Raw genomic sequence first — 27418 nt, 5'->3', positions numbered from 1 at the left:
TTTCGCGTAACCTTTCAATCCCATTTTATTCTCCAAGGAAGATTTTAAGGCAAAGCCTCTGTCGCTTGCTTGTTTTAGAAGAAAGTCATTTCCAACTAGGATGTAAAATTTGGATTATTTGGTGTCACTGTTATTTCAGCTTCATCAGGCGCAGTGGTTTGTGAGAAATATTGCGATTTTTAGTGGTCGGCTTACGTTTTTATTTGACTGTCACATTAAAACTGGGCCGTTTTTTATTTGGCTTTCATAACAAAACAAAACTTGGTTGTCTTTGAGTTGCTTTCATACTTGTTTTGAGTACCTTAAGAACTTTCATAACATCCCGATAAAACTAGTGGCAGGTAAACATTTCCTATTATAATGAATGGTTTGGAATACTTTGGATTCAACTTGAGCGTAATTCAACGAGTAATCAACACTCTGTGTCGCCAACTTTGTTTCTTTCAATTGTTTGTTTTTTTAAATACGTGGTGTAATCTTATAGAGCGATTGATTTGAGCAACAGTAATATTTAAAGTTTGTAACAATAGTTACAAAAGTGAAACATTATAAAAGCCGATTGCCTACTGAAGACATCCTTACCAGAACTGGTTGATTCGTTCCAACACACGCACATGTTTAAATTATAATGCACACTCTAAACAAAATTGAGTAAAAAAGAGGATGACACAACAGTCGAGGTAAAATTTGTCCAAAATTGAGTAAAATTTGCCCAACGTTGTGCGAACAAGGTGCATCATCATCATAATTTTACTCAATGTTGGACAAATTTTACCTCGACTGTTGTGTCATCCTCTTTTTCACTCAAGGTTGGGCAAATTTAGTACAACTTTTTTTTACAGTGCAGACATATGTACTTGTATCAACATACAAACACTTGTGAAATTCCCTTTAAAAAATTGCTACTGTCTGTTGGTTGGTTATTTATCAATGCAAGGACAGGACCACTATACATATATACGTGCATGGATACAATTTATCTATCTATTGTACAAGCTTGACAATTTATTCACCATTGAGTTCACTTACATATTATAATGCAAATTAAATTTAAACAAATTATGAACAAGGTTTGAAACAGATGGTACCAAAAGGCCACGAGGTTTCATCCTTTACAAAATCCCACACGACTTATGTACATACATCGTTATTTAATACATATAAACGGGTCCTTTCTTGTGATGAATTTACTCTGACAAAGTAATCGGGAGACGGTTAGCGTCAATAAATCCTTGAAATTTATCCCTCCCCTTGATCTAGATTTGAACCAGAGATCAGCAAAAGCACAAAATCAAGACTACCAAATTATTCATTAAGCTTACCAAAAATCCCGACATTTTAACCAACTTCACCTCCCTGCAGGTTAAAAGAATTGCTTTCACGGCATCCCCCGGGACCAAAACTGCTCCTACTTTTCCGCAAAGTCGAACTTCCGTTTGTGCTAAACCTAAACAAATCAAAATCGAAATTAGCAATCAATCCGGTATGGAGTCTTTGCTAACTCGCAAAATCTGTACTTTCGTAAAATAATTTTACGCAATACAAGAGACGCTATTGACCTGAGCAAGTGCAGACTAACTTTCCGTAAGCTAACTTTCCGTAGAAATGTTTGTGAAATTTTGTTAGTAAAAGTTTACAGAATTTACGGATTTTACAAGGTTACAACTCCTATTCTGACGATACATACCCTTACATCTCGCCAAACCCTGCATCGTGGCTAATACGACGCCCGAACTTTTCACGTTTTGCACCTCCACCAAGGCTGAGGTCAGCTCCCAGGGAAAAAATGTTAAAAATGCGTAAGGAAACCTTGCGCATTCGGGATAATTTGATGGGGTGGGAGAAAATAGGCATAGGCCCCGCCGCGCATCCTGACAGTAGTGGTGTACTAGATCCCATGATTTTTGGCCCAGTCATCACTGGTCCCGCCCATTCCGACTGTAATAAAGTAAAAGATATTACCCGGGCGCTGTAACTTGTCCCCGTCTGATACGCAAATTAGCTGTGTCTACAAAACAGTCAGTATAGAGGCTGCAACACAAAGAGTACACCGTCAAAATTTGTATGAGACGGGGACAAGTAATGACTCGCGGATAATACCAAACTAAGGTTGTTCTGACATGATATATGTTTGTGACTGCAGGGAAAGGGCTGTGCGTAAATTACGTAACGAAAAATTGCAAAGAACTACCTTGGCTGGTTTAAACGTGTGCAACATAGTTGGCTGGACCATATTTTCTCCCAAGTCAATTACATAATTTACGTACAACCCTTAAAATCAGCCCCATGTAGTTAACATACAGCCACGAAAATCTGCCGCATTTACGGTTAGGTAACTGGTGTTGTGCAAAGCTCGTAGCGCGGTGATAGCAGCCTGGCCCAGGCTTAACTGTAAAAATTAATATTTTCAGAATCTCCGTCCTATCGAATTAAGTACATGACGGAATCCATAATTAGAAATTTTGTAGGGAAAACCTGTCAGCATAGTCTGTTGGGTAGATGCCGACAGTGTACTGCCACGGAAGCATCCAAACCTTGATGAAAGAGTTCAAGTTTTTGGTTAGTTTGGTTTGTGCTAGTTATTTTCCAATTGTTTCCATGTATATTTAAAAATATATAATTTTTAAAAGTACACGACCCTAATTGCCACATAATTGCCAGGCATTTTCTATTAACTAATTTGACTGCTTCTAACTTCTTGTAAGAATTTAGATAGGTGACTGAACTAAGATTGCAGAGGTTATTATTTCAGTTCGCAATGTTTAGCTCAATGTACCAAACATGAAGGCAAAATTCCTGTTGGGATCGGAGCCCAAGCAGTCAGATCCATCGTTGATAGATCGTGTCTTGGTCCACAATCTGTCCTCCGTATGGGAGATTTCATACGCGTCAGGATTAACCATTGGGATTATGTGGATATCGATTTGCTGAAGGACGTCGAGGTACGTGGTGGTGTTGGTGATAAGTTCGTTGATTATCCAGGTTGCCGTCGCACCCGTCACCCATTCCCTCCCGTTGATGTTGGCATCTATGAGCACAGTTTTTTTTGGGTGCTCCGCCAGTCGAGAATTTAACGGCATGGAGGTCCAATCCGTTGTAGGAGTGGCCGATGAGAGAAACAGTCACGTACGGACTGTTGAGATTGTTCAGCCAAGTTTCAATCTACATTTTGGGTAAGTTGTAAATTTGAATTTTGGACAAATGCAAGTAGTGTAATTACAGGGCATGAATAAATTTGAAAATTGTAAAAATCGAAATATATATTTCATACGCTTAAAATTTAACCTTGAACACAACTAATTGCACGTTATCCAATAGTTTTCCTATTGGACTTTGCGTAGCAAAACTTGTTCATAAGTTGGAAAGATTTGAAACCTGGGGGCCATATTGGCCAATTGTTGTACCAAAATTAGGTGCAAAATAATAAGGAACCTTACTAACCTCGGCAAATCGTGGATATCTGTCCCAAGAGATGCGTCCGCTGCCAGCCTTCAGGTTAGCGATGCGTTCCTTCGACACCAAACTAATTTACAAATATTTGAAAAATAATTTCTCAAACGACGTTTAACGACTAGTTTGACTTATGTATATATGTAGATATGTACGTCTCGAAATCCGCAATCTTGATGATGTACTTCATTTTAGCGTTGTTTGAAATGGTGACGATGCCCTTGATTTGTTCGGGGGCAACCATAACATCAGTGTAACCAAGGACGGACGGGGTGGTCCAGAAGTCATAGTCACCACTGAGGTAGAGATCCCGCAAGAGTTCTAATTGACCTGGAGTGGTGGCCTCAATCGAGAAGACTTGGTAGCTGAGAAAGTTTAAATTGTAAAAATATTTCTAGATTTTCATTTAAGATAAAGTTGTTTTATAGCATATATAGTCTTTGCCAAAGATATGTATGTGAATATTTATAAGGATGATTATGTTTTATATTCTGGTCGCTGTGCAGCTGGAGCTTTTAGTGAAAAGGCAATACTTTGCCAAAGTTTTCCTAGTAAAGCTGAGGCCAAAGTCTGCTAACTCACTAATAAGCTACACTCGCACAGCACCTAACTAAATCACTTAGAGTACAGTCACACTCGATGTAAATTTTACCTATGCAAGTTTGTAAGTGAATAAACCGTTACAACGCATGTAACCAAGGGGTGAAAGGAGTGTCATACGTCAATGTGAATATCAAATTGTTCGAAAATTTGTTAAGATTGACACTTCTGACGTGTTTTCGACTTTTGTGTCTTATTTGTGTCAAATTTAACAGTTGATAACCCTTATGTGACCTTTATATGACCTCTGAGGTCAAAATGGAGGTCACCATTGAATTCGGGGTTAAATTTCAGTTGAAATTGAAATAGATATGTCCTATGACCTTTACATGACCTCTGAGGTCAAAATGGAGGTCACCATTGAATTTGACATTGAAAAATAGTTAAAAATGATGTGTCACATGCCAAAACTGACAAGTGACACTTTTTCGTCACTTTTCGTCACTGTGACGACGTCATCGTCACAGGTGACGATGTCCCAGTGTCCATCTTCGAACTCGTCCTGTCCATTGACGTTAGGAGTTTACGTTCAAAATTTCAAGTGTCTATGTCCTTTCGTTCAAAAGTTATCGGAGCTACGGACAGACGGACGGACGGACGGACGGACGGACGGACAGACATAACGATCTTATAAAGGGCTTTCACCCCTTAATAATTGCAAAGATTTTTGCATGTGTATTTAGATCAGACATAGTAAATAAATTGCACGTGGGTAACCTACTCATTGGACCTCCTAACTCAGTCTCCTTGGATTGGAGAACTGCGACAAGGGCATCGTGTACGACAAAGAATAATATCGAGGCCCCCATTTTGCGCAATGTTTCTCGTTTCGGGATCGACCGATGAGTGAGACGTCATTTGTCCAGGAGTAATAAATGATAAGCTTCAGTACGAATTTGCTTCTGTCGATATAGCTAATTATGTAAGCGACAATCGATATTGCCAATGATTGTAACATGGTTATGTAAAGATTTAAGTAGTTTGAGAGATAAGGCTGACATTGAGCAATTTTGATTGATGGATTAATTCAATTGGGAATATTATTTAGGGAGAAATTGTCTGCGTATGTATGCATGTATATATGAAAATAGAGATCATATGAGTAATAATTTAGTAAATGTTCTATTTAATTCTGGCAATTTACAGATGTAATCTTGTCTGTAACTCAACTATTATATGGCCCTTATCATAAAGTTCTCATCCGTGTAACATTCTAAATAGCTGGAGTCATTTCACCAAATTAAAGCGTATATATAGTACATATGTAAATGTCAATGCGAGATATTTAAATATGTGTTCGACAAGAGGGGAATCAAGAAATTCTTGTAATTATTTAAAACAAAAAATTTCAAAATACTTAATACGGTTTTATTGAATTGGTTTCTCTTTCAGAATCAGAAAGATTGCTTTACTACATTGTGCAACTTAATGTTTCTTAAATCTTATCAATCATATTTATAATTGGTGTGAATCAGAAAGTCATCGTGGTACAGTAATGATCAGGGTTAACCGAGACCAAATTTCGGGGAACTATTAAGGGACGTAGTTCAAACCACAAATATCTCTACAGATACTCCACCCCTTCAATTACCCACTTTTTGTAATTTCTTGATTTTTATAGTTTGACCGGTTTTCACAAATCTTGTCCAATTTGATTTCACCCATTTCGTAATATTCACTCGATTGAACTTCAAATATTCGAAGACTGCTAAACAAAGACAGACCGCTAAGCAGGTGAAGAGAAGAATGAAAACGGTTTGAATATTGTCACCAATTTGCACAGCTCGGACGGAGGTGGCATAACGATATTTTTCACCTCCCCAAAATTTGGCCTTTCTTTCCAGCAAAAATGTTTCATTAAGGGTAACCTGATCAGAAACCCGGGTGTAAATCCCGGAGTCCAAAAACATTCTAAAATACCACACCATCCGCGATTCTCGCCCAATATTGAAAGAAAATCCGATCGGCCGTTCAAAAATGGGTTTCTCCACGCGATACCATTTTTTAGAGGGATAATTTCTCCTCAGAAATTCGTAGTAAGTGTCAACCTCTCTGGATGGTCCGCCATAAGCGGATCTGTCACATTGCAAAATTTCATCTTCGATAAGACGATTAACTCCGACGTCATCGTTCGAAAGTTGTAATTTGTTTGGATACCACCGAATCCTTGGGTTCAACATGGAATATACCAAACGTAGCAAATGCTGTGGAAAATATTCTGATTCATAGGACACATCGCCAAAGAAGAATCGCGTAAATTTGTAGTATACAATATGGTGACTATTTTCAAAACCAGAGAATTGAGACAAAATTGTGTAGCAGAATGCTACCAAATGTGTCGAGATGGTAAAATTTGTAATGCTGTCCTGTGTAGCCCACCTCGACTCAACTCTCTGCTTTAAAGCGTCGTAATTCACAATTGGATTGGGTTTCTGCTGACACGAGATTTTTTCACAAGTATCGACCCGTTCCCCTGGAACGGGCGAGTTCAAATTGGTGATAAAGATACTCAAGTAACAATTACTAATCAGTAGTCCAACAAATAGCCATGGAATATTTAAGAACCTCAAGGGTAGAAAAGTGTTCAATTTGACGGGTAGTTTCCTCACCTCGTCGATCAAACAACCGAAAAAGTGTAAGAAAAGTGTAAAAGAGTAGAGTTTTTTGTTCCAAACGTAAAATCCCAGAGATACGAGGGAGGAAGATAAGATAAGGCTGATAAACGTTACGATCCACACGATAACGTCAAAAGGTGCTAAATAAAAGAAAAATGAGACATTGTGTGATGCAATGTAGCACGAAAAGAATGAGAACCCTGGAAAGTCTGTTATGACAATTTGATGATGACTTCCTCCCATAACAAAATTTTCGAGGCGGAACACCGGGTAGTTGCATGGTCCTGTATGAATGGAATGACAGCGAAAAATGTGAACGTAAGAATATCTGGTCGCATTAAGCCTTGTTAATGCTGTTGTGATTAAAATTTCTGATAATCTTTGGTTGTACTGAGCATGTGTGTTATCAATCCAATTGCTTTGCGGTAGTGACGGGTAGTTTGATGAGGTGAACATTACTACATCTATGGATGAGGTAGTGCAGGCAAAATTGTTCAGTATTGGGACAACCACTACACTTTTTTGGTAACACATTCGCACTTTATGGGCATTGACAAACAGTAAAACTGCAAATTTAACGGGCAATTGAATAAGAAAATCGACAGGTGATACGAATGCTCGTGACCCTGAGAAGAGTCCTTTTGACTTGACTGGAATTAAGAGGAAGTATAAATTGTCTGGATAAATGGTTTTCAGATTTAGCGCGAAGTAATGCTTCCTCATAGTTATAATCCAATAGCCTAGTTTTTTTGAGTGAGATTTTGAATAATTCGGTGAATTTATGGTGGCAAAAAGAACGATAATTTCGCAACGCCAACCTTCATTTCGAATGAGATCAAGTTTTACGGACCGTGTATCTTGTTTGTTGTCATCCGACAAGGTACGTTTCGTAAGTGTGAGGGATATGTCACGGGTAGTTGGTAAGTTCGAGGTAGAAATATTATTGAAGACGAGGTGATACCAACACAAGGATTCAGGTGTTAGGATAGATGTCAAATGCATGCTGTATGTTGCTACCGTGGGTTATACAAAACTTGAATTTACTGTGTTACATAAGAAGAGAAGAGTTACAGAGAAATTAATTGATTTAGTCATTGTGACAGTACGGAATTTTATAAAGTTTTTTTTAAGAAATGTTGCTTTAAGTATACACATTGGTGGTAAATGTTGAGGCTATTTAGTTTAGCCGTGGCATTTACGAGAATTGAGGATGCAGGTTATTACTTGGATGATAATGGTTTAGGATAATTTTTTGGATGATACATAATTATCTGGAGATGGCTACATACATAAATAATTGGATATTCAAATTAGTTTGTATCTCATGGTTATAAGAAGTGGCTCAAACACAATCACTCCGATGATAAAACAGTGCTTAGTTAGATTTTGAGTTTTATTATCATCATAATTCTTCTTCTCGATATGGGCTAAAGAATGGGGAAAATAAATCGATCAAATAGCAGGAAGTATTGTTGATTGCGGTATATACATGTACATATGTATGTATGAACACTATTAGTTCCTTGTTCTATACCCGTTTTATGGATGCATGTGTGTTCTTAATTGATGACGATTTTTTTATTTATTGGGTTAGAGGTTATTATTTGGATGGTAATTACTCGGAGATAATTATACAAATTATTATTTCGTTTGCATTTTCGTTTGCATTTTCGTTGCTTTTTCGTTTGCATGTAGAATTCCTTATTTTACACCGTTTTTATGGACGTACATAAACCATACATATTTTTTAAGTTGATTACGATTTTTTACTCGCTAATTTTTCCAGGGTGCTTTGGTGCTTAACCTCTATGATTGGAACGGATAACTATCTAAATTAACCAGAATGCGCACGTGTATGAATGGCGAATGACAATCCTTATCAGAACAATCCATACAGATTTGAGACACATGATTAACAATCACTCCTTGAAGCAAGAATATGTATGGGACATTGTTGAGGGTATAACACAGTTCGCAGGGGTTACTCGAGATCCCGACATAATCAAGCTCAGGCAGGCTTATCTGCAACCGACTATGTTTGGGCGGGGATAGACGATCCAAATAACACGCACTCCATGCGCAGTTCCTCCACATATTCTGATTTTCTGTAGCCGCACCTTATATGATATTTTCGTTCGGCTCATGAATTTCATTGTCTTCATGGTTTTCATAAATTTTGCCCAACTTGATTTCACCCAATTCACAAGATTTATCCGATTGAATTTCAAATACTCAAAGATTGCTAAACCCAGACAAGACGCTAGACAGGTGAAGAGCACAATGAAAACGGTTTGAATATTGTCGCTAAGCCGGACAACACGGAAAGACCGAAATTTCTCATCATCGCCCACCTTGGCCTCCCTTTCTCGGTTAATAGTATCATTTAGGGCAATCTGGTTAGAAGCCCGGGTGTAAATCCCCGAGTCCAAAAACATTCGAAAATACCAAACCATCTCGACCAACGTAGAATGCAAATCCGATCGCCCGTTCAAAAATAGTTTTCTCCCAGCGATACCATTTTTTTGAGGGATAATTTCTTCTCAGAAATTCGTAGTACGTGTTAATCTCACTGGATGGTCCGCCATAAGCGGATTTATCACATTGCAAAAGTTCCTCCATGATAAGCCGATTTACTTGGGCTCTATTGTTCCAAAATCTTAAATTCTTCGGATACCAACTAATCCTAGGGTTCATAATTAAATAAACTAAACGTTGTAAGTGTTGTGGAAATTTTTTCGATTCAGAGTAAAGAAGAAATGTGTAAACTTGTAGCTTAAAATGTGGTATATATTTATAAAACTATGGGTAAATTGCGACAGAATTGTGTAGCAGATTCCTCCCAACAGTGGATTTGCGATCCCGTCCCCTTGTGCGATCCACCTGAGGTCAAATCTTTCCCTTATCATACCGAAATTAACAACTTCTGCTAATAGTTTCTGCTCACACGGGATTTTGTCATGCGTATCTATTCGAATACCGGGAAGGGGGGAGTTTAGGTTAGTGATAAAAATACTGAGGTAACAATTACTTATTAACAGACCGACAAAAAGCCATGGAACACTTAAGATCCTTAAAGGCAGAGAAGTGTTCAGTTTCTTCGGTAGTTGGCTCACTTCGTCTATCAGGCAACCGAAAAAGTATAAGAAAAGTGCAATCAGGTAGAATTTTTTGTCCTGCTGATAAGATGCAAGAGCTACGAGGGAAGAAGATAAGAGTAGCATGATAATTGTGACGATCCACACGGTGGCGTCGTAAGGGGCTAAATACAAGGAAAACGAGACCCCGCTGGACACCAGGTAGCACGAAAGGAATGAAAACCCGGGAAAACCAGTTATGACAATCGTATTTCGAAATCTCCACCTAATAAAATTTTCAGGATTGAATGACGGGTAGTGACATGATTCTAGTACAACGAAATTACAGTCTAGATCACGCTGATAGGAATGCCCCGTCGCATTAAGTTTGACTAATGCTGTAGTAATTAAAATATCCGATAATTCTAATTTGTCTGGTGCATGTCTCATGTCAATCCAATTATTTTCAATTAGTGGCGGGTAGTTTGACGGGCTGTATGTTATTTCTTCTATTGATGCGATGCGATAGTACAGTCGAAATTGTTTAGGACTGGGACACTACCTACAATTTTTTCGTAACACAATTGCGCTTGCTTGCCAGTGAGAAATAGTAAAAGCGAAAATTTAACGGGTATTGGAACCAGAAGGTTAAAGGGTGGCGAGTACACTCTAAGCAAGTTGGTAGCAATAGCCTGAATTTAATTGCTACCAACCAATAGTAAAGGCTGTTCTTACTGAAATTGTGTTAAAATTGTCACCAACATTGACACAATTTTCATCTTTGGTTGCTACCGTAAAAATAAGTATGTTTGTAAATAAACTATGAGAAGTTTAATAAAATTCTGTAGCAAATCGACCCCGTATTGTAGCATTTCGATTCATTACCGGCCCTCGTAACGATTTTTCACAAAACTATTGTGTTACATTCTCACCATGTTCTGTCTGTCTCACACAAAGTAGTAACAGTCAAAGCGTGGATTTTAGTTTCGTTGGCGGTTACTCTGCTCTTTATAAAGCTGCAGAATGGAAAAATTAATTCGTGTTTCCAACTCCCTGAGGGGGAAAAAATTAATTGTTTTCAGTGGGGATTATTTAGGGTTCTTGGATTCAGGTAAGGCCAACGATTATAACAAAGTACAAAGTTTATTGTGTTTGAATATAAGTTTTAAAATTAAATTTCTAATTTTTAGTTAAAAGGAAGTTTGATGTTGCTGCAGATGTCGAAATCAATTTGTTCGACGATCAAGGTGCTGAAATTGAAGAGGAAGTGTTCCCTATTTTAATTCGACAACAGGACACGCCCAACATTGTGTTTACTCTTATTGGAGAAATACAAACTGAGCTTACTTTTGAGGAAAACGGAAGCATTAACTCTCCGATGATTAATTGTAAGCTATAATTCATATTATCAATAATTTCTATTTTTTTATTAACTAAACGAATTTCCCTTTTTGTATTTGTACGTTCACAAGGTCAAACTTCTCAAGTTAATTCACCTCCTCTTCTTTTGTCAACAATTGAAAAAATACAATTGAAAGTGGATTTAAGCAGGTAACTCACAATCCCCAAAACACAAATTTTACAAAAATATTATCAAATATTGAAAACAAATTAATATTGCGTCATTATATTTTTGTAGATATTTGAGGAATTTGTACAAAGTGACGAGGAATTACAACGTTTGGTCACTGACTGCAATGAAAAAACCTTTGTCGACACATCCACGGGGAATATTTTAATAAAATCATTTGTTAATAAATTAATTGAGCTAAAAGGGTAAGGACAGAATTATCTTATAGAATGAATTTTACATCCCGGACTGAATATTATTTCTTGCTTAATAGGAATTCACCGTCAACAGCTGACCAGAAATTACTTGCTCATACTGTAATTTCAATCTTACCTTGCTGGAAGTATGCAGCGTCAGAAAACGGAATTGTAAGTGTCAGAATATATAATTTAAACATTCCACGTTTATAATACCTAATGTCAAGAATTGTCACATTATTAGTCAGTTCTGCTGGTCTGGTAATTTATTTAAAAATTCTGGGCCACAAATTTTTACAATGATGGTTGGAAAAAAATATACACTCTAGAATTGGACAGTTTTGTAGGAAATTGGAACTAATTAGCCCTAATTAACAAACATCGTAGCAATTTAGTGAACATCATGAGCACAAATTTGTCCAGAATTTTAAAATCGATTCTCACAGCTGAAGAGTGATGAAAATTGTGCTGAATTTTAGTATTTGGGTGATGAGTCGTCGAGTCCTAGGTTAATTATTAACAATTTTTTTGTTACAGGATATACTTTATGATGAGGGTAACCGTTCCGGACTTATCCAAGCTCGGCTAAGAACAATACATCGCCATCTAAATGAAACGAAGCAGCCAAAATCAAAACGCGTTTGCAAAAATCAAAACGCTGTATCAAATTCGGATGTAGAAGAATCCTTTGTAGATAACGAAGAAATAACTTAATTCTACACCCATTAAAGATGAAGAAGAGTTGAAGAGACTGGCGTTGGAGACACTCGCTCACCGTAATTATTTACGGCTCAGAAGTGACTCATCCATTCTAAAAATTTACAGAAAATTCCAGGAATGGAAGTCTATGGTAATTTGATTTAATTACTTGAAAAATAACTAAAATAACTAAAAATATTTGACCTGATTTATAGATCAATTTTGAGTTTTCTCAACTCCACCCTGAGCAAAGCGATAACTTCTTAAAATCTTGGCCGACCTGGGTAGACAAAATATTACAAAGGGCCGGCAGTATCAAAAAGTCTCCTGCGCTTATAAGATTTCTTGCACAGGGCTGTGGTAAAATATTTATTTAAATAATAGAAATAAATACATTATTTTAATTTACCACAATCAATACATTAAAAATTTTATAGGGGAATGGGATTTTTCAATTGGTGCGCTGTTTACATTACTCCATTTGATTCCGCCAACAGCACAAGGACAAGGGAAGGCAAATCATTGTACTTTGGATGGTGCAAAAACAAAATTAATTAATTTCTTCAAGGTATTTTAGAACACCGAAATAAGCTTCTATATTTTTTGTGCATTTAATGCACATACATATTAAATAGGTCAGAATAGTTATCTTTGATTAAAAATATAATTTTGGTTATAGGCCGGGACTCCATTGCAATCTATCTTGGATACTTGGAAAGCCGAATTGAAGCAGCCAAATCTAGTTTGTTTAGGAGTTGATAAGAAAAATTTGTCAAGCTTTTTCATCGCATGTGACGGTCAGCTGCTTCCAATTGCATCCAAAAATTCCACCGAAGCTATTGACATTCTCTTCAAAAGCCATTATGTATTTGGGACGGAGTACGACATCAGTTTAAGGGGGCTATGGAAATTTATTCAAGTTTACATTTATGGATTGGAGACGGATGCCGAAAATCTGCCTCGTAATGTGAAACAGGTTTTTAACCAGCTTAATTAAGAGTACATATTTCAAAATGTTCAATTGCACCTTATGCAGTAAATTGATGTTAGATAGTGCTAGTTTAATTAAGCACGTTAAGTACATACATAATTTTAGTCATGTATGCTTTAAAGAGGTAATATGTCCGTTTAGTAATTGTTTGACTAAAATTAATTCCTGGAGTTATTTTTTAAGGCATACAAAATCTCATGACGTTAAATCTGTCGATACAATTACTCCAAATATACAACCAAACAACGGAGATAATAAAGAAATAATTAGTCCAAACAATTTTGATGATTTTGATTTTGCAAGTAATGCTTCAAATGAAATATCCGTAGATTTAGGAATTAAGGTGATGACAGTATCATTAACCAATTTTTGTTTCACTTTACTTGCAACTGGTGTCAGCAACTCCACATTAGATTTTATAGTTAAAGAGTTGAAATATTCAATGAATGATATTTTTAATTTGATTCTTAAAATTGGCGACAGTGCAATTCCATCAAATAATTTCGAGTCATTTCAAATACAAATATTTAGCTTACTTCAAGCATTTGATAAGGTCAAATCAGCTTATCAAAGGCAAAAGCTTTTTAAAGAAAACGACCATTTTGTTATGCCGAAAGAGTTGACTTTAGGAAATAGAGTTGAGCTTAGAAGTCACAATACAAAACGACTGCAAGTTATAGCTGAAGACACCTTTATGTACATCCCTTTGTTAAAAACTTTGGAAAAAATTGTGTCAATTCCTGAGTTTTCTAAATATTTTTATTATAAAAACAATGATTCAACAAGTTATTCATGTTTTCAAAATTCCAAATCTTATTTAACAAACGAGCTGTTTTCCAAATTCCCCAATTCTATTCAACTGCAATTATTTTATGACGACTTCGAGACCGTTAATCCTCTTGGATCGAAGCGAGGAATACATAAAATAGGGGCAATTTATTTTGTACTTCGGAATCTGCCCGACTTTATTAATTCCCAGCTCAGTCAGATTCACTTACTTGCTTTATTCTACTCTGAAGATGCAAAAAAATATGGGATAAATGGTATTTTAAATTTAATCATTCCTGATTTAAAACTTCTTGAAAGCCAAGGAATCGAAATAAATGGTACAGATAGATTTTTTGGAACTATTTCCACTGTTATTTTTGACAATTTGGGAGGAAATTCAATTTATGGGTTTCATGAGTCGTTCAATTCTAATTACTATTGTAGATTATGCTGCACGAGTAAGGATGAAGCCCAAATTAATTATAAGCATTGCGATATGGTATTAAGAAACAAGGTAAATTATGCCGAGCACCTTCAATGCAAAAGTTTTGGCGTTCAGAGACCATGCGCCTTAAATGATTTACAGTTTTTTAATTTTTTAGATTCGCCATCAGTGGACATAATGCATGATTTGCTTGAAGGTGTTGTTCCGTACGAAGTAAAACTCGTAGTTCAAAAACTTATATTTTTAAAATGTTTTGATTTAGAAAAAATTAACCAAAGAATTATTTCGTACGATTATGGTTACTTAGATTCGAAGAATCGCCCAAGTCCTATTAGATTAGACAATATTAGCAACAGAATTTGCCAAAAAGCTGCACAAGCTTGGTGCCTCATAAGACATCTTCCAATCATAATTGGCGACTTAATTGTAACACATGATGCTAAGAAATTTTGGGAATTAATTCTCTTGTTATTAGAAATTTTAAATATTGCATTTTGTAGAAACTTTTCTGAAGCAATTCTTTTTAAATTAGATTCTCTTATTATTACACATCATTCAAAATTTAAAGAATTATTTCCTGAAAATCGGTTGATTCCGAAGCACCATTTTATGTGTCACTACTCTTGAATCACACAAATCGCGAATCACACAAAAATTTTTAGGAATATTTGTTACACACTTTCCATGCGCCATCAGCAATATGCTGCAGTTATGTCAAAAAATATTGTACTAAACGAATTAAAAGTTGAGAATATTTTGAGTATTAAACTATGCCAATTTTCCAACCCATTTGATGCAATTGAACTCTTGAGAAAAGTTAATGGGTTTGAAAAATGTGATGAAGAAACAGACGTTTGCACGACAAATCAAATTTGGTTCAATAATTACAATTACAAACACAATTATATTGTATGTTTTGGTCACGACCCTGTGTTTCCAAAATTTGGAGTTATCGTTGAATTTCTAATTACAGATGAAAAAACATGTTATTTGCTGCTTAATAAATTAGAAGTACAATATTTTGATAGAAATTATTTTAGTTATAGAGTAAAGTTGAAACACGATGTTTATGAGTTATGTGATGTAACGAAATTAGAAATCCATGAATGCATGGAATTGATGCACAATTGTAATTCGGATGGAATATTTGTATCTGTAAGGCATCATATTTAAATATTAATATAGCTCGTTTTTTGGTATTATAAACTATTTTTTGTACAATTATATCAAATATGTATGTATGGCACAATGAAAATATATTAAAGTGTTCTATAATAAAATATATTATTTGTTACTAAAATTTGCTACCGTGGTTTTCTGTAATTCTTACCAATTTGTTACAATTTCATATAATATGGTAACGATAATGCTTCCAGATCAGTAGAAGTTTGCTAATTTCCGGTAGTGTTGATATAGCAAATGCGGATAAAAACTGCTACGACACGGTGAAGAAATTGACAAATTATGTACATTACTGCGTTAACAAAGCGGAGTGGATTTGCCACAATTTTATGTCAGATTGCTACCAAGCCAAATCAAGTCTTTCGTTACTATCCTGTAGCAAATTCTTACCATACCGGTGAGGTCATATATAGACACCGCCTGGTAGCGATTTTTTGACGATTTTGTTTTGAGTGTACACTCTCAACAGCGGGTAACACTTATAGAAACATTTTACCAACCAACTGTAACAAATTATTATCAGTTTCGGTCGTATTTTTATTACCTGAGTGTAGACAATCGCAAACTGGCAGGATTTATGTAGTTTCGATATTTACATATGTACATCATTGTACAACCTCAGTTGTCTGAAACCCTTTAGTGGTGCTTTATCACCAAAACGTTAGTAGAAATTCATAGTAAATATAAACATACCTACACCGGAGACAATACAATCTATTGCTAAAATTATGAGAGTGCACAAAAAATAACACTTCAAAAAGTATTTTTTTAACAAGGCAATTAACCAACCTTGGTACCAACATAGACGCGTAGAATGCATAATTTTACAAAATTTTCCAAAAAAAATCTGCTTCTAAGCTTATATAAGCTTGCGCACATGATTTTATTGTCTGAGATTCTGTAAAATTATTTTATAAAATCTATCATTAAACAAGTAATCAATGACTACGACGTGAATTGTTCCAATGTTAAGTGTATGTTTAAATTTATTTTCACATTTAGTTTCAGTATCTGTATCGGAGTAAAATGGATAACAAGGTCTTCCTGCCAATATCTTGCATCCTAGTTGCTGGATTATTAACAATGTCCATGGCAACAGCAAGCGTGGAAAATAATTCCTTGGTGAACGATCCGGAAATTGGTGATCCAAGCAACAAAGCAATAGATGAAATTCCCTTGTGCCGCTGGACAACTTGTGGTAACCCTTGGCCAAAATGCCACGAACCCAACGAATACGAGACAAACATAGCACGGTGCGGGTTTCTCAACCGGAAAAAGAGACGTTGTTGCAGAAATCGCTTCCCTCAATTTAATTAAAAAATCAATACAATCAATCAAAAATCCATACATATCATAATTGGAATATGTGGATTATATTATGCGCCATGTGGAATAAACAATATACAATACGCAATATACATAAATTACACTGTAATTTATATGCACCTACATATGTCGCATAACTTAGAATCATCGATAATCCTAAATATATTTATACTAGGTTGTACACAGTTTAGGACACGATTATTATTTGGATGGTAATTACTTAGAGGTAATTACATAAATAATTTGGATATTCAAATTAGTTTGCATCTCATAAGCTGATTAGAAAGTGGCCCAGACACGATTACTCAGGTGATAAAATAGTGCGAGCTTAATTTGAGGAACGTTTTATTATCATCTTTTAAGATGATTACTAAATATGTAGTGATTCCGCATGGTAACGATTTTGTCTCAAAATTATTGTGAGTGTAGCCGTGTAATATGCAATAATGAAAAATGACAATACAGATACTTTATTATAGCAATTCATAGGGGGTTGAGACACATGGTCAACATTCACTCTTTGAAGCAAGGATATGTATGTATGGTGTATGGTTGAGCGTTTCGTATTCTGTGAGCAGTTCCCCCATATGTTTTCTGCAGTCGCAGTTTACATGGTGGTTTCTTTCGGCTCATGAATTTCATTGTCTTCATAGTTTTCATAAATGTTACCCAACTTGATTTAACCACTTCGCAATATTTGCCTTACTGAACTTCAAATACTCTAAAATTACTAAACAAAGACAGAGCACTAGACAAGTTAAGAGCAGAATGAAAACGGTTTGGATACTGTCCCCAAGTCGCACTACCCGGAAGGATGTGGAATAGCGAAATTTCTCACCCTCTCCAAATTTTGCCTCTCTTTCTCGCTGAATTGTCTCATTCCGCGCAACATGACTATAAACCTGGTTGTAAATCCCCGACTCCAGAAAAAATTTGAAATACGACACCATCTGAGATTCTCGTCCAACGGTGAAACCAAATCCGACCGGCCGTTCCAAAATGGTTTTCTCGCCACGATACCATTTTTTGGAGGGATAATTTCTCCTCAGAAATGCATAATAAGTATCAACCTCTCTGGATGGTCCGCCATAAGCGGATATGTCACACTGCAAATTTTCCTCCTCGATAAGCCGATTTACTCCATGGGCACTCACATCATTCAAAAATCTTAATTTCTTGGGATACCAGAGAATCTTTGGATTCATCATGGAATAAACCAAACGTTGTAAATGCTCTGGAAATTTTTCCCAGTCATAGTTTAACTCGTGAAAGAATAGAGTTGTGAATTTGTAGTGTAGAATGTGTTCTTTATTGGTTGCTAGTCCTAAACTGATTGCGAATTGAGATAAAATTGTGTAGCAGAATACTCCCAAATTCGACGGGATGGGATTTATTCCAAAATTTTGGATGCCGTCGCCTTGTGGATCCCACCTTGAGTTAAATCTTTCCGCTATCATGCTGACATTCACAATTAGGCTGGGCTTGGGCTGACAAGATATTTGTTTATAGGTATCGACCCGTTCCCCGGGAAGAGGGGAGTTTAAGTTGGTGATAAAGATACTCAGGTAACAATTACTTATCAAGAGTCCGACAAAAAGCCATTGAACAGTTAGGAGTTTGAAAAGAAGAAAAGTTGCTAATTTGTCGGGTAGTTTGCACTCTTAGAAATAATTTTACTTTTTTGAAAAGCAAGTGCACTTTTTACTCCATATGAAGTAAGGTTTACTCCGTATCAAGTAAGCGTTACTCTGGATTTAGAAAACTTGACTTCATATGGAGTAAAAAGTGCACTTGCTTTTCAAAAAAGTAAAATTATTTCTAAGTGTGTGCTCACTTCGTCGATCGGACAACCGAAAAAGTATAAGAAAAGTGTAATTGGGTGGAGTTTTTTGTTCTGCTGATAAAATCCCAGTGATAAAAGAGAGGAAGATAAGACGAGACTGATAATCATGACGAGCCACACGAACGGTTCATAGGGTGCTAAATACAGGGCAAACGAGACCCCAGTGGATACCAGGTAGCACGAGAAGAATGAAAACCCTGGAAACCCTGTTACGACAATTTTTTTATGAACGTCTGAGCTTAGAATGTATTGAGTATGGAACGAAGGGTAGTGACATGGATCGGAGAGAACGGCATGGCACTCTAGAATGTGAATGTAAGGATATATTGTCGCATTAAGTTTTGTTAATGCTGTTGTAATTAACATATCTGAGATTTCTAATTTGTTTGGTTCATGTCTCATATCAATCCAATTACTTTCCATTAGTGGCGGGTAGTTTGCTGGGCTGAATATTACTGCGTCGACCGGTGTGATAGTGCAAACAAAATTTTTCAGAACTGGGACACTTACACTTTTTTGGCAGCACAATTCCACATTTTGGACCGTATCGAATAATAAAACTGCAAATTTAACGGGTAGTTGAATCGAGAGTGACGGGTAAACTGGTAAATCTGATAAGAAAACTTTTGAATTTGTGGGAATTAAGAGAAAGTACAAATTGTCGGGGTAAACGTCCAAAGTGATTTTCGTATTTAGCGTGAAATAAAGTTCGGTTAGAGCTCTAATCCATTGGCCTAATCCTTGCGAATGAGATTTTGTATACTTTGGCGATTTTATGGAGACAAATAGAATAACAATTTCACAACGCCAACCTTTATGTTGGAGAATGTCAAGTCGTGCAGTGGTTTCAGCTTGTTTGTCTTCGTCCTGAACAGTATCCTCCGATAGGGCACGTTTTGCCAGTTTAAGGGGAATGTTACGGGTAGTGGGCAAGTTTGAAGTGGAAATATTGTTGAAGACGAGGTGATGCCAACACGAGGTTTGAGGTGTTAGAACAGATGTCAAATTTATACTACTAAATGCAACGATTTGTTGTATATAACTTGAATTTGCTATGTAGCATAATAAAAGTAGAGTTGGTAAGAAGTAAATTGATTTCTTCATTCAGACAGTACGTAATTTTTAAAAGGTGTACAGAAATATCGTTTTATGAAAACATGTATATAAGTATACTGGTCGAGCGGTAAATCCTAAAAATATATATTCATGTAAGCCTTGGCACTTGCGAGAATTGAGGATGGAGGTAATTACTTGGACAATGATAGGGTAGAGATTATTATTTGGATGGTAATTACTTGGAGGTAATTAGATACATAAATAATTGGATATTCAAATTAGTTTGCATCTCATAAGCTGATAAGAAGGTGGCCCAAACACGATTAATCAGGAGATAAAATAGTTCGAGCTAAATTTTGAGGAAGTTTTATTTTCATCTTAATTGCTTTTTAGTTTACATGTTGAGTTGCTTGTATGTAATACACTATTTTGATGCGTGTAAAATATACATACATAATTTTTTTTAAGTTGATGAAGATTTTGTACTCGCTAATTTATTCGAGGGCTCTTGTATTCTTGGCCGATATGTATCTCTGGAACGGATCAATAAATTAACTCCAATGGATAGTGATCCGTGTAGTGTGCATGATTGACAAATGAAAATATTTATTATACATAGCATGTAAATTCGTTAGGGGTTGAGATACATATTCAACAAGCATTCTTGGATATTGTGCATGGTTAAGGGTTTAATACAGTTCGTAGGGGTGAGTCGAGATCCCGACATATGTATCAATCTCATTCAACCTATCTGCAACCTACTGGGTTTTCGCGGGGTAACGTGGTCCATGTGACAGCTTGGCAGCTATCGCATTCTCCCACATATTTTCTGCAGTCGAACTTTACAGGATAGTTTTTTTCGGGTCATGAATTTCATTTTCTTCATAGTTGTCATAAATGTTACCCAACTTGATTTAATCCAGTTGGCAATGTTTGCCCTATTGAACTTCAGATACTCAAAGATTGCTAAACCAAGACAGACCGCTAAACAGGTGAACAGTAGAATGAAAACGGTTTGAATACTGTCGCTTAGTCGGACAACCCGGAAAGACGTGGCATACCGAAATTTCTTACCCTCCCCCAATTTTGCTTCTCTTTCTCGCCTAATAGTCTCATTAAGGGCAACTTGACTAAAAGCCCAGGCGTAAATCCCGGAGTCCGAAAAGAGTTTAAAATACCGCACCATTCTAGATTCCCTAGCAACAAAGAAACCAAATCCTATTGGACGTTCTAAAATGGTTTTCTCGCCACGATACCATTTTTGCGAGGGATAATTTCTCCTCAAAAATTCATAGTACGTGTCAACCTCTCTAGAGGGTCCGGCATAAGCGGATCTGTCACATTGCAAAATTTCCTCCTCAACCATCCGATTTATTTCATGGGCAGTAACGTCGTTAAAAAATCTTAATTTCTTCGGATACCAGCGAATCTTTGGATTCATCATTGAATAAAGTAAACGTTGCAAATGCTGTGGAAATTTTTTCCATTGCAAATCGCCAAGTAAGAATTGAACTGTGAATTTGTAATTCATAATGTGCAGTTTATTGGCTAATGAGGCCAAATTAATTTTGAATTGAGACAAAATTGTGTAACAGAACTCTCCAAGATATTCCGGGAGTGGATTTATAGTCAAATCTACAACGTCGTGCGCATGTGAATACCACCTAGAGTCGAATCTCTCCTGTATTGTTTCGTTATTCAAAGTTGTGCTTAGTTTCTGCTCACACGAAATTTTGTCATAAGTATCGAACCTTTCTCCGGGAAGGGGTGAGTTTAAATTGGTGATAAAAATACTCAAGTAGCAATTACTCTTTAACAGGCCGACAATGAGCCAGGGAACACTTAAGAGTCTGAAGGGAATGAAGGTGTTCAATTTTTTCGGTATTTCGCTAACCTCGTCGATCAGACAACCCAAGAAGTATAAGAAAAGCGTAATCGGATAGAGTTTTTTGTTCTGCTGATAAAATCCTACTGTTACGAGGAAGGACGATAAGAGGAGCATGATAACTGTGACGATCCACACGCTGGCGTCATAAGGTGCTAAATACAGGGAAAACGAGACCCCACTGGATACCAGGTAACACGAGAAGAATGAAAACCCAGGGAACCCTGTTACAACTATTTGGGTGCGAATTACCCAGAGCCCAGTGATAAAACTTTCTAGACGGAAAGACGGGTAGTTGCATAGTTCCGTATGAACGGAATGACATCTTGTTATGCTAAGGTAAGAATGCCTTGTCGCGTTAAGTTTGATTAATGCTGTTGTAATTAAAATTTCTGATAATTCCAATTTATTTCCTGCACGTCCTGTATCTATCCAATTGGATTCATCCAGTGGCGGGTAGTTTGATGGCTCCAACGTTACTACGTCTAAGGACGAGATCGTACAAGCAAAATTTTTCAGAACTGCAACACTTCCAGCAATTTTTTGGTAGCACAATTTCACTTTTTGGTCAGTGAGGAAGAATAAAACTGCAAATTTGACGCGTAACTGAAGTACGGGTGACGAGTAAAGTAATGAATCTGATAAGAATATTTTTGTTTTGGTAGGAATTAAGAGAAAGTATAAATTGTCGGGATAAATATCCAAACTGGTTTCCAGATTTATCTTGAAGTAATGTTTACTCTGAATTCTAATCCAAGTTCCCAATCCTTTTGAGTCAGATGTTGTATAATCTGGCGAAGTTATAGTGACAAAGAGAACGATAATTTCGCAACGCCAACCTTTATTTCGGAGAATGTCAAGTATGACGTGGTGCTAACTTGTTCAGAACCGACGTTCCGAAAAAAATCGTCCGACAGGGAACGTTTCGTCAGTGCGATGGGAATGTCACGGGTAGTTGGAAGGTCCGAGGTGGAAATATTGTTGAAAACGACGTGATGCTGACAAATAGTTTGAGTTGTTATAACGGATGTCAGATTTATGCTAGAAAATGCAACCGTTTGTTGTATAAAAGTTGAATTTAACGTGTAACACAACAAAAGAACAGTTGCAAAGAAGTAAATTGATTTTATCATTGTGATGGTACGTAATTTTTTAAAGGTGAACAGAAATATCGTTTGAAGAATGATGTAGATATGCATGAATCTGGTGGAGCGGAAAATGTTGAGACTATTTATGTAAGCCTGGGAATATGGGATAATTGAGTATTGGAAGTAGTATTTTGTTGGACGTATGTAAGTGCTTATTTCTTGGACTTAAGTAAGGATGGTAATTATGTACATAGTCTCAACTTAAAAAGTGATAGTAGAGAAGACGAGTATGTGAGGTTAGTTTTAAGGAATTTCAAATTTATTTTTATTCCATTGAAAAGCCAGTTAAATTTCAAGTAGAAAACATGTATTAAACTTGAAATTATATTCCTCCTGTGACCATGAAAAATTGGTCACGAGAGGAGAAAGCTCTACCAAAAATACGGCCGCAATTAATTGACAAAGTGTATCATTCCCGGGTCAGAAATTTTTTTGTGACCCTGACACTTCTATGGGACTCAGAACGGACCTTTTCCTCAATTTTAGTGAATATCTGGTGGTGAAGTTGAATGCGGTTCGAAAATGCCAAGGTCAAACCTAAAGTGCAAATGAATTCAAAAATATGGATTTTAATCCAGTTTTTCACGAATTTCGCTGTAAATGTTACTGTGGAGCCCTTCGCAAAGGGCGGCGGCTTTTCACCCAATATGGACTGGTTGAAGGGGTGTTCCTTCTTCACTATGACGTTAATCAAATATATTTTTAAACTATTTCCTCTCCATAATCGAGGAAATTGGGCGATTTTTTCCCAATTCCGCCGATTCCCGCCAAAATCATGAATGCAGCCCGATAGGATAACATTCGACCTCCATTTCGTAATCAACTAACCCTAAGAATATTTAACATATATTCTGCTTCTTTTTTTGTGGAAATATAGTTCCGTCTTAAAGAAATTCCCATCGATACACGGGTTATTTTGTTTGTTTTTTTACCGTACCGCTGGGAGAGGGACGTCGATTTATTGACCTTAGCTTGGGTCTGGGAAATCTATAGCGCGTGACGCTTTCTTCTCTAGAAAGCCTTCATCTTAGGATCATTTTTCAGAGCTCATCTGATTTCTAAAGTTGAAAGGTCATTTGTATGGCCCAAGTCTTCGGCGTCAGACAGAGATTTTGTGCTATTCTGGCGTTCAAAGTTTCGGACATCACTGCAGTCCTCCTTGACCTTGGACCACCGGAACTTTTATGTCATAAATAGTCACTGTCGGTAGGGTTAATTTAATAGGTTGGGCAACCAGATGGTAGTTGCCGTTGAATTACTACACTACATCTAACATTGTGAATTTTTCGTCTCGCGTAAAAAGTGAAAAAACATTGCCACGCGCGTGTAGGTAAGCTCCTCCTACTTTTGACCTAGTGACATCAAGTAAAAACGGTCAGCACCAATGATAGGCACTGAATGTATGCACAAACCGCAACTGACCTTTTAATTTTATGTTGACCGGTTCAAAAACGACGCTCTACTATCACTTTTTATGGCAAGACTATGTATGTAAATTGGTTTTTGCTATCATGAATGTATAAATATAATCACATTGATAGCCTTCTAAAGGTGTCCAAACAAACTTATCAAACAAATTCCTGAAATAAAAACAGTGCTGCTCTTAATTACTCACTATCGTTGTACGACATGTATGTATGTATCCATATATTTGGATAGGTACATACCTACATACACATAAATTGTAGTTCGTTTGAAGCATCATTGTCATAAAAATGGTAAAACGAGCGGAAAAGGAAATTTTGTATTACAAATGTAGATATTATGTATACATATTAATAAATGTTAAGTATTATTTATTCAGGCAAATATGTTAATTTAGCACCGCCTGAATTCCCACCACTGTGCCGTATCCTGCTGATCCAAGGGGGCCAGGTCCAATTTGATCCCGTAAGCGTCGCTCACACTATACAAGTAAATAAATGTATTTTTCCTTTCTATTGGGGGTACTCACGACAGCGTTTTATTTCGCATCTCAACTCATTCAGCAAACTTGGGAAAATCAAAATACTTCTGTCGTGAAGGGATTCGCAAAATAATTCTGTAATTTCTCTTGATGGTGATGGTGAGGATGAATTTACGAAATAATTTTATGAAATAATAGCATGCTCATTTGCTGGGTAAATTTGGGAAAAATATTCATGGCTTTCCAGCAAAATATTTGCGAAATCTCGCAAAATTTGGCAAGTTATGTTGCTATAGTAAATTTACGAGATATGCGAACGTTGACGTGAGTACGCTCATTATATTCAAGAATAACTGTCTTACCCAGTGTACCGAATCGTATTGTATGTTTCGTTTACGACGTTGGTAATTGTATAGTATGGGGTCCTGGGAACGTTGGTAACTCTCCAGTGAGGGGTACCATCAGTAATGGACTCCTGGGTAGTCTAAGGAGTTATATTTTTTAGGGTTATGCTGTTACTGTACGTATGTTGACACGTGGAAGAAATTGGAAATGCGGATTTGAACTATGAAACAGGTAGCTAAATAGCGCCCCACCCGCATGAGTTGAACTCTTTTTTTAAATCTTATCAACCGTTAAATTTAATACTACGTATCCTGACAATATTCAGGTAAAAGCGTCATTGCCATTGTTCAACGTGAAAACTCCAGCGTGTTGATTTAGTCTAATTCTTTCTGATGCGTGTAATATTTATGAATCTTAAACTTACAACTATGCAAGGGTAAGTCGGTGAAGGTCGGCACCTATTCATGATATGGTTCCATTGATTAGAACCTCCCAAGGCGGATTGGAAAATGTAATCAGAACCTAGCGAATGTTTAAATTATTTGTAATTTGTATGTAAAAGTACAAATAAAGCAAGTATTAAATACTTCAGATGGAACTAAATACTTGAGTCTTTCAAGTACGAATTCGAATTAACAAAGTTTCCCGAGCAGAAAACGTTTGTCATTGCAACAAATGTGTATAAATTTCTAATGATGGATATCTAAATTAATATAGTAATTACCATTCAGTTCCAATTTCCAAACTTGTGCTGGATACATGCAATCATGTAAATCGAGATGAGCATGGATTTTATTGTAGTTATTCAAGTCTGATTGGTAGACTTCCATCGCCTATCAAAGTACACATTAAACCATCAGTTAAAAAGTAGCAGATTAGTTCAACCAAGGCTAAATATTTGCAGTACACACTGATTTTACATTAATGCCAGCACCTGGTCTTACCCGTGCAGATATGTAACTTATGAGCTGAAAAATCATCCCAGGTTCGGGCCAATGCTCAGTGGTTGTGCTTAGGGGAGTGGTCGTTGGAGCAGTTGTTGCGGGTGTGGTTGTTGGGTCTCTGTAGTTTAAAATTGTTTTATTTATATCGATTATTTTAATAATTTAGTTGCATTTTGTACTTTTGGTACTTTTGTAAAGCCACAATTATACAAATTTACAATTCCTTGAATACATGAAGATATTAATATTTAAACAAAATGGGTCGTTGATTCTAATAATTTTGAGAAATTAGCTTTGTATTTTGCCAGAGAGGGTGGCGAGAAACTTTATCCCAACCCATTTTATAGTTATCTCTATTTGTGTCATACATACATAGTTCTTAAACCATTCTTGTAAACGGATAATTATTAAAACTCGAACAAGTTTAAAATAAAATAAATTAAAAGGTAGCATTAAACTTACTGGGCGGCGATTGCGCAAGAAGCACCAGAGCAATCTAAAAGTTTGGCTTCGGAACATGTCGAAAAATGGAGCAACAGTAATGCCGCAAGGAAATTTTTAGGTCGCATCTCCCCTATTTCTTAATCTACTTCTTTAGCGTAATAAATAATTTCATCAATGCTGTCACACTTACTGCAACAATTTTACTGACTCTTTAACCATGGTCTAACAACGATCTAATTACGCCCGGGCAAACTGTTTAACCTAAATCTGTATTATGTAAATATTTGTGTGATGTAGCTGTATCTGTAAGTGTAATTGCATTACATATTTAATATGATGTCCTCCATGCAATATGATAAGGCTTAGTACTTGAATTTTGTCAGTTTTATCGAGTCGTGCTCAATTACCCTTTACAATTCAAGTCATGCGTTACCTGATAAACACAATAAACAATAAGAGTAGTAGATGATAAAATTTAATCAAGGTTATTATGTAAAATATATTTATGTCCTATATAATTATATAATTATGTGTGTATAAAACAAATTAACAACTTTAACATGCAGGTTTTATCGCAATTTTTAAAAGTTTAGGAAAGAAACATTTGATTAAGCAATGCTCAAGAACAAGCAAAATTTATGCTTAGAATATGTATTTAGCAATGCATGATTCATTGTATGTATACATGTATAAATTCATTAAAAAATGGTGTCAGTCAGCAGGTGGGGCCAAAAAAGTGATTTTGGACCGGCAGAGTATCGATCTCTGTACCTCTCACATGCTAAGCGAGCGCTCTACCATCTGAGCTACGGGCCCTTCTTGATAAGCCGAATCAAACAAGTAACATTTATCTTTAAACAATGTAATAAATGTGATTGAGTTTAAAATCGAAAGTTGCATATTCAACTACATATAAACAACATTTACTTA

At 36.3% G+C, this 27418-nt stretch overlaps 3 protein-coding genes and 2 long non-coding RNA genes across 6 annotated transcripts; 3 read left to right on the top strand and 2 right to left on the bottom strand.

Annotated features, from left to right (window-relative positions):
* Window positions 1-1104: 1104 nt before the first annotated feature.
* Window positions 1105-3711, bottom strand: LOC118437295. 2 transcript variants are annotated; one of them, XR_004836003.1, is made up of 5 exons: window positions 3606-3711; window positions 3442-3523; window positions 1688-3162; window positions 1323-1447; window positions 1105-1256 (listed from the first exon to the last, which is right to left on the bottom strand). XR_004836003.1 is itself a non-coding variant. In XM_035856230.1 (3 exons), exons 1-3 carry the CDS (start codon window positions 3692-3694, stop codon window positions 2896-2898), a joined length of 438 nt encoding a protein of 145 aa, XP_035712123.1. In that variant the 5' UTR covers window positions 3695-3705; the 3' UTR covers window positions 2277-2895. The 2 variants fall into 2 exon arrangements, 1 of the variants encoding a protein (XP_035712123.1); XM_035856230.1 differs by lacking the exons at window positions 1105-1256; window positions 1323-1447 and having other exon boundaries at window positions 2277-3162; window positions 3606-3705.
* LOC118437296 lies at window positions 3030-4145 on the top strand. The gene is made up of 3 exons (XR_004836004.1): window positions 3030-3173; window positions 3319-3495; window positions 3598-4145. It is a non-coding gene; the product is annotated as an uncharacterized LOC118437296 (long non-coding RNA).
* A 7265-nt stretch (window positions 4146-11410) lies between these two features.
* Window positions 11411-12206, top strand: LOC118437468. Its single transcript, XR_004836121.1, has 3 exons — window positions 11411-11515; window positions 11584-11677; window positions 12044-12206. It is a non-coding gene; the product is annotated as an uncharacterized LOC118437468 (long non-coding RNA).
* Window positions 12207-12225: 19 nt separating this feature from the next.
* LOC118437467 lies at window positions 12226-13785 on the top strand. Its single transcript, XM_035856489.1, has 4 exons — window positions 12226-12356; window positions 12421-12565; window positions 12643-12773; window positions 12885-13785. Exons 1-4 carry the CDS (start codon window positions 12354-12356, stop codon window positions 13200-13202), a joined length of 597 nt encoding a protein of 198 aa, XP_035712382.1. The 5' UTR covers window positions 12226-12353; the 3' UTR covers window positions 13203-13785.
* Window positions 13786-24559: 10774 nt separating this feature from the next.
* LOC110855707 lies at window positions 24560-26751 on the bottom strand. The gene is made up of 6 exons (XM_022104117.2): window positions 26507-26751; window positions 26045-26162; window positions 25825-25933; window positions 25525-25622; window positions 25118-25239; window positions 24560-24755 (listed from the first exon to the last, which is right to left on the bottom strand). The coding sequence occupies exons 1-6, from the start codon at window positions 26611-26613 to the stop codon at window positions 24668-24670; spliced, it is 642 nt and encodes a 213-aa protein (XP_021959809.1). The 5' UTR covers window positions 26614-26751; the 3' UTR covers window positions 24560-24667.
* Between the last annotated feature and the right edge of the window lie 667 nt (window positions 26752-27418).

Source organism: Folsomia candida, unplaced genomic scaffold (genome assembly GCF_002217175.1).
Source record: "Folsomia candida strain VU population unplaced genomic scaffold, ASM221717v1 Fcan01_Sc013, whole genome shotgun sequence".
NCBI classification, from domain to species: domain Eukaryota; kingdom Metazoa; phylum Arthropoda; class Collembola; order Entomobryomorpha; family Isotomidae; genus Folsomia; species Folsomia candida.
This window is presented reverse-complemented; position numbering and strand designations above follow the sequence as displayed.

Coding starts and splice junctions, on each gene's coding strand:
- LOC110855707 (XM_022104117.2), bottom strand. CDS start 26,613: ATGCGACCTAAAAATTTCCTTGCGGCATTACTGTTGCTCCATTTTTCG. Junction 26,163..26,506: donor TCTTGCGCAATCGCCGCCCA/GTAAGTTTAATG, acceptor TTTAAACTACAG/AGACCCAACAACCACACCCG. Junction 25,240..25,524: donor CGACTTACCCTTGCATAGTT/GTAAGTTTAAGA, acceptor ATAACTCCTTAG/ACTACCCAGGAGTCCATTAC.
- LOC118437467 (XM_035856489.1), top strand. Junction 12,566..12,642: donor ATTTCTTGCACAGGGCTGTG/GTAAAATATTTA, acceptor AAAATTTTATAG/GGGAATGGGATTTTTCAATT. Junction 12,774..12,884: donor AATTAATTAATTTCTTCAAG/GTATTTTAGAAC, acceptor TTTTGGTTATAG/GCCGGGACTCCATTGCAATC.
- LOC118437295 (XM_035856230.1), bottom strand. CDS start 3,694: ATGGTTGCCCCCGAACAAATCAAGGGCATCGTCACCATTTCAAACAAC. Junction 3,524..3,605: donor AAGATTGCGGATTTCGAGAC/GTACATATCTAC, acceptor TTTGTAAATTAG/TTTGGTGTCGAAGGAACGCA. Junction 3,163..3,441: donor GATATCCACGATTTGCCGAG/GTTAGTAAGGTT, acceptor CCCAAAATGTAG/ATTGAAACTTGGCTGAACAA.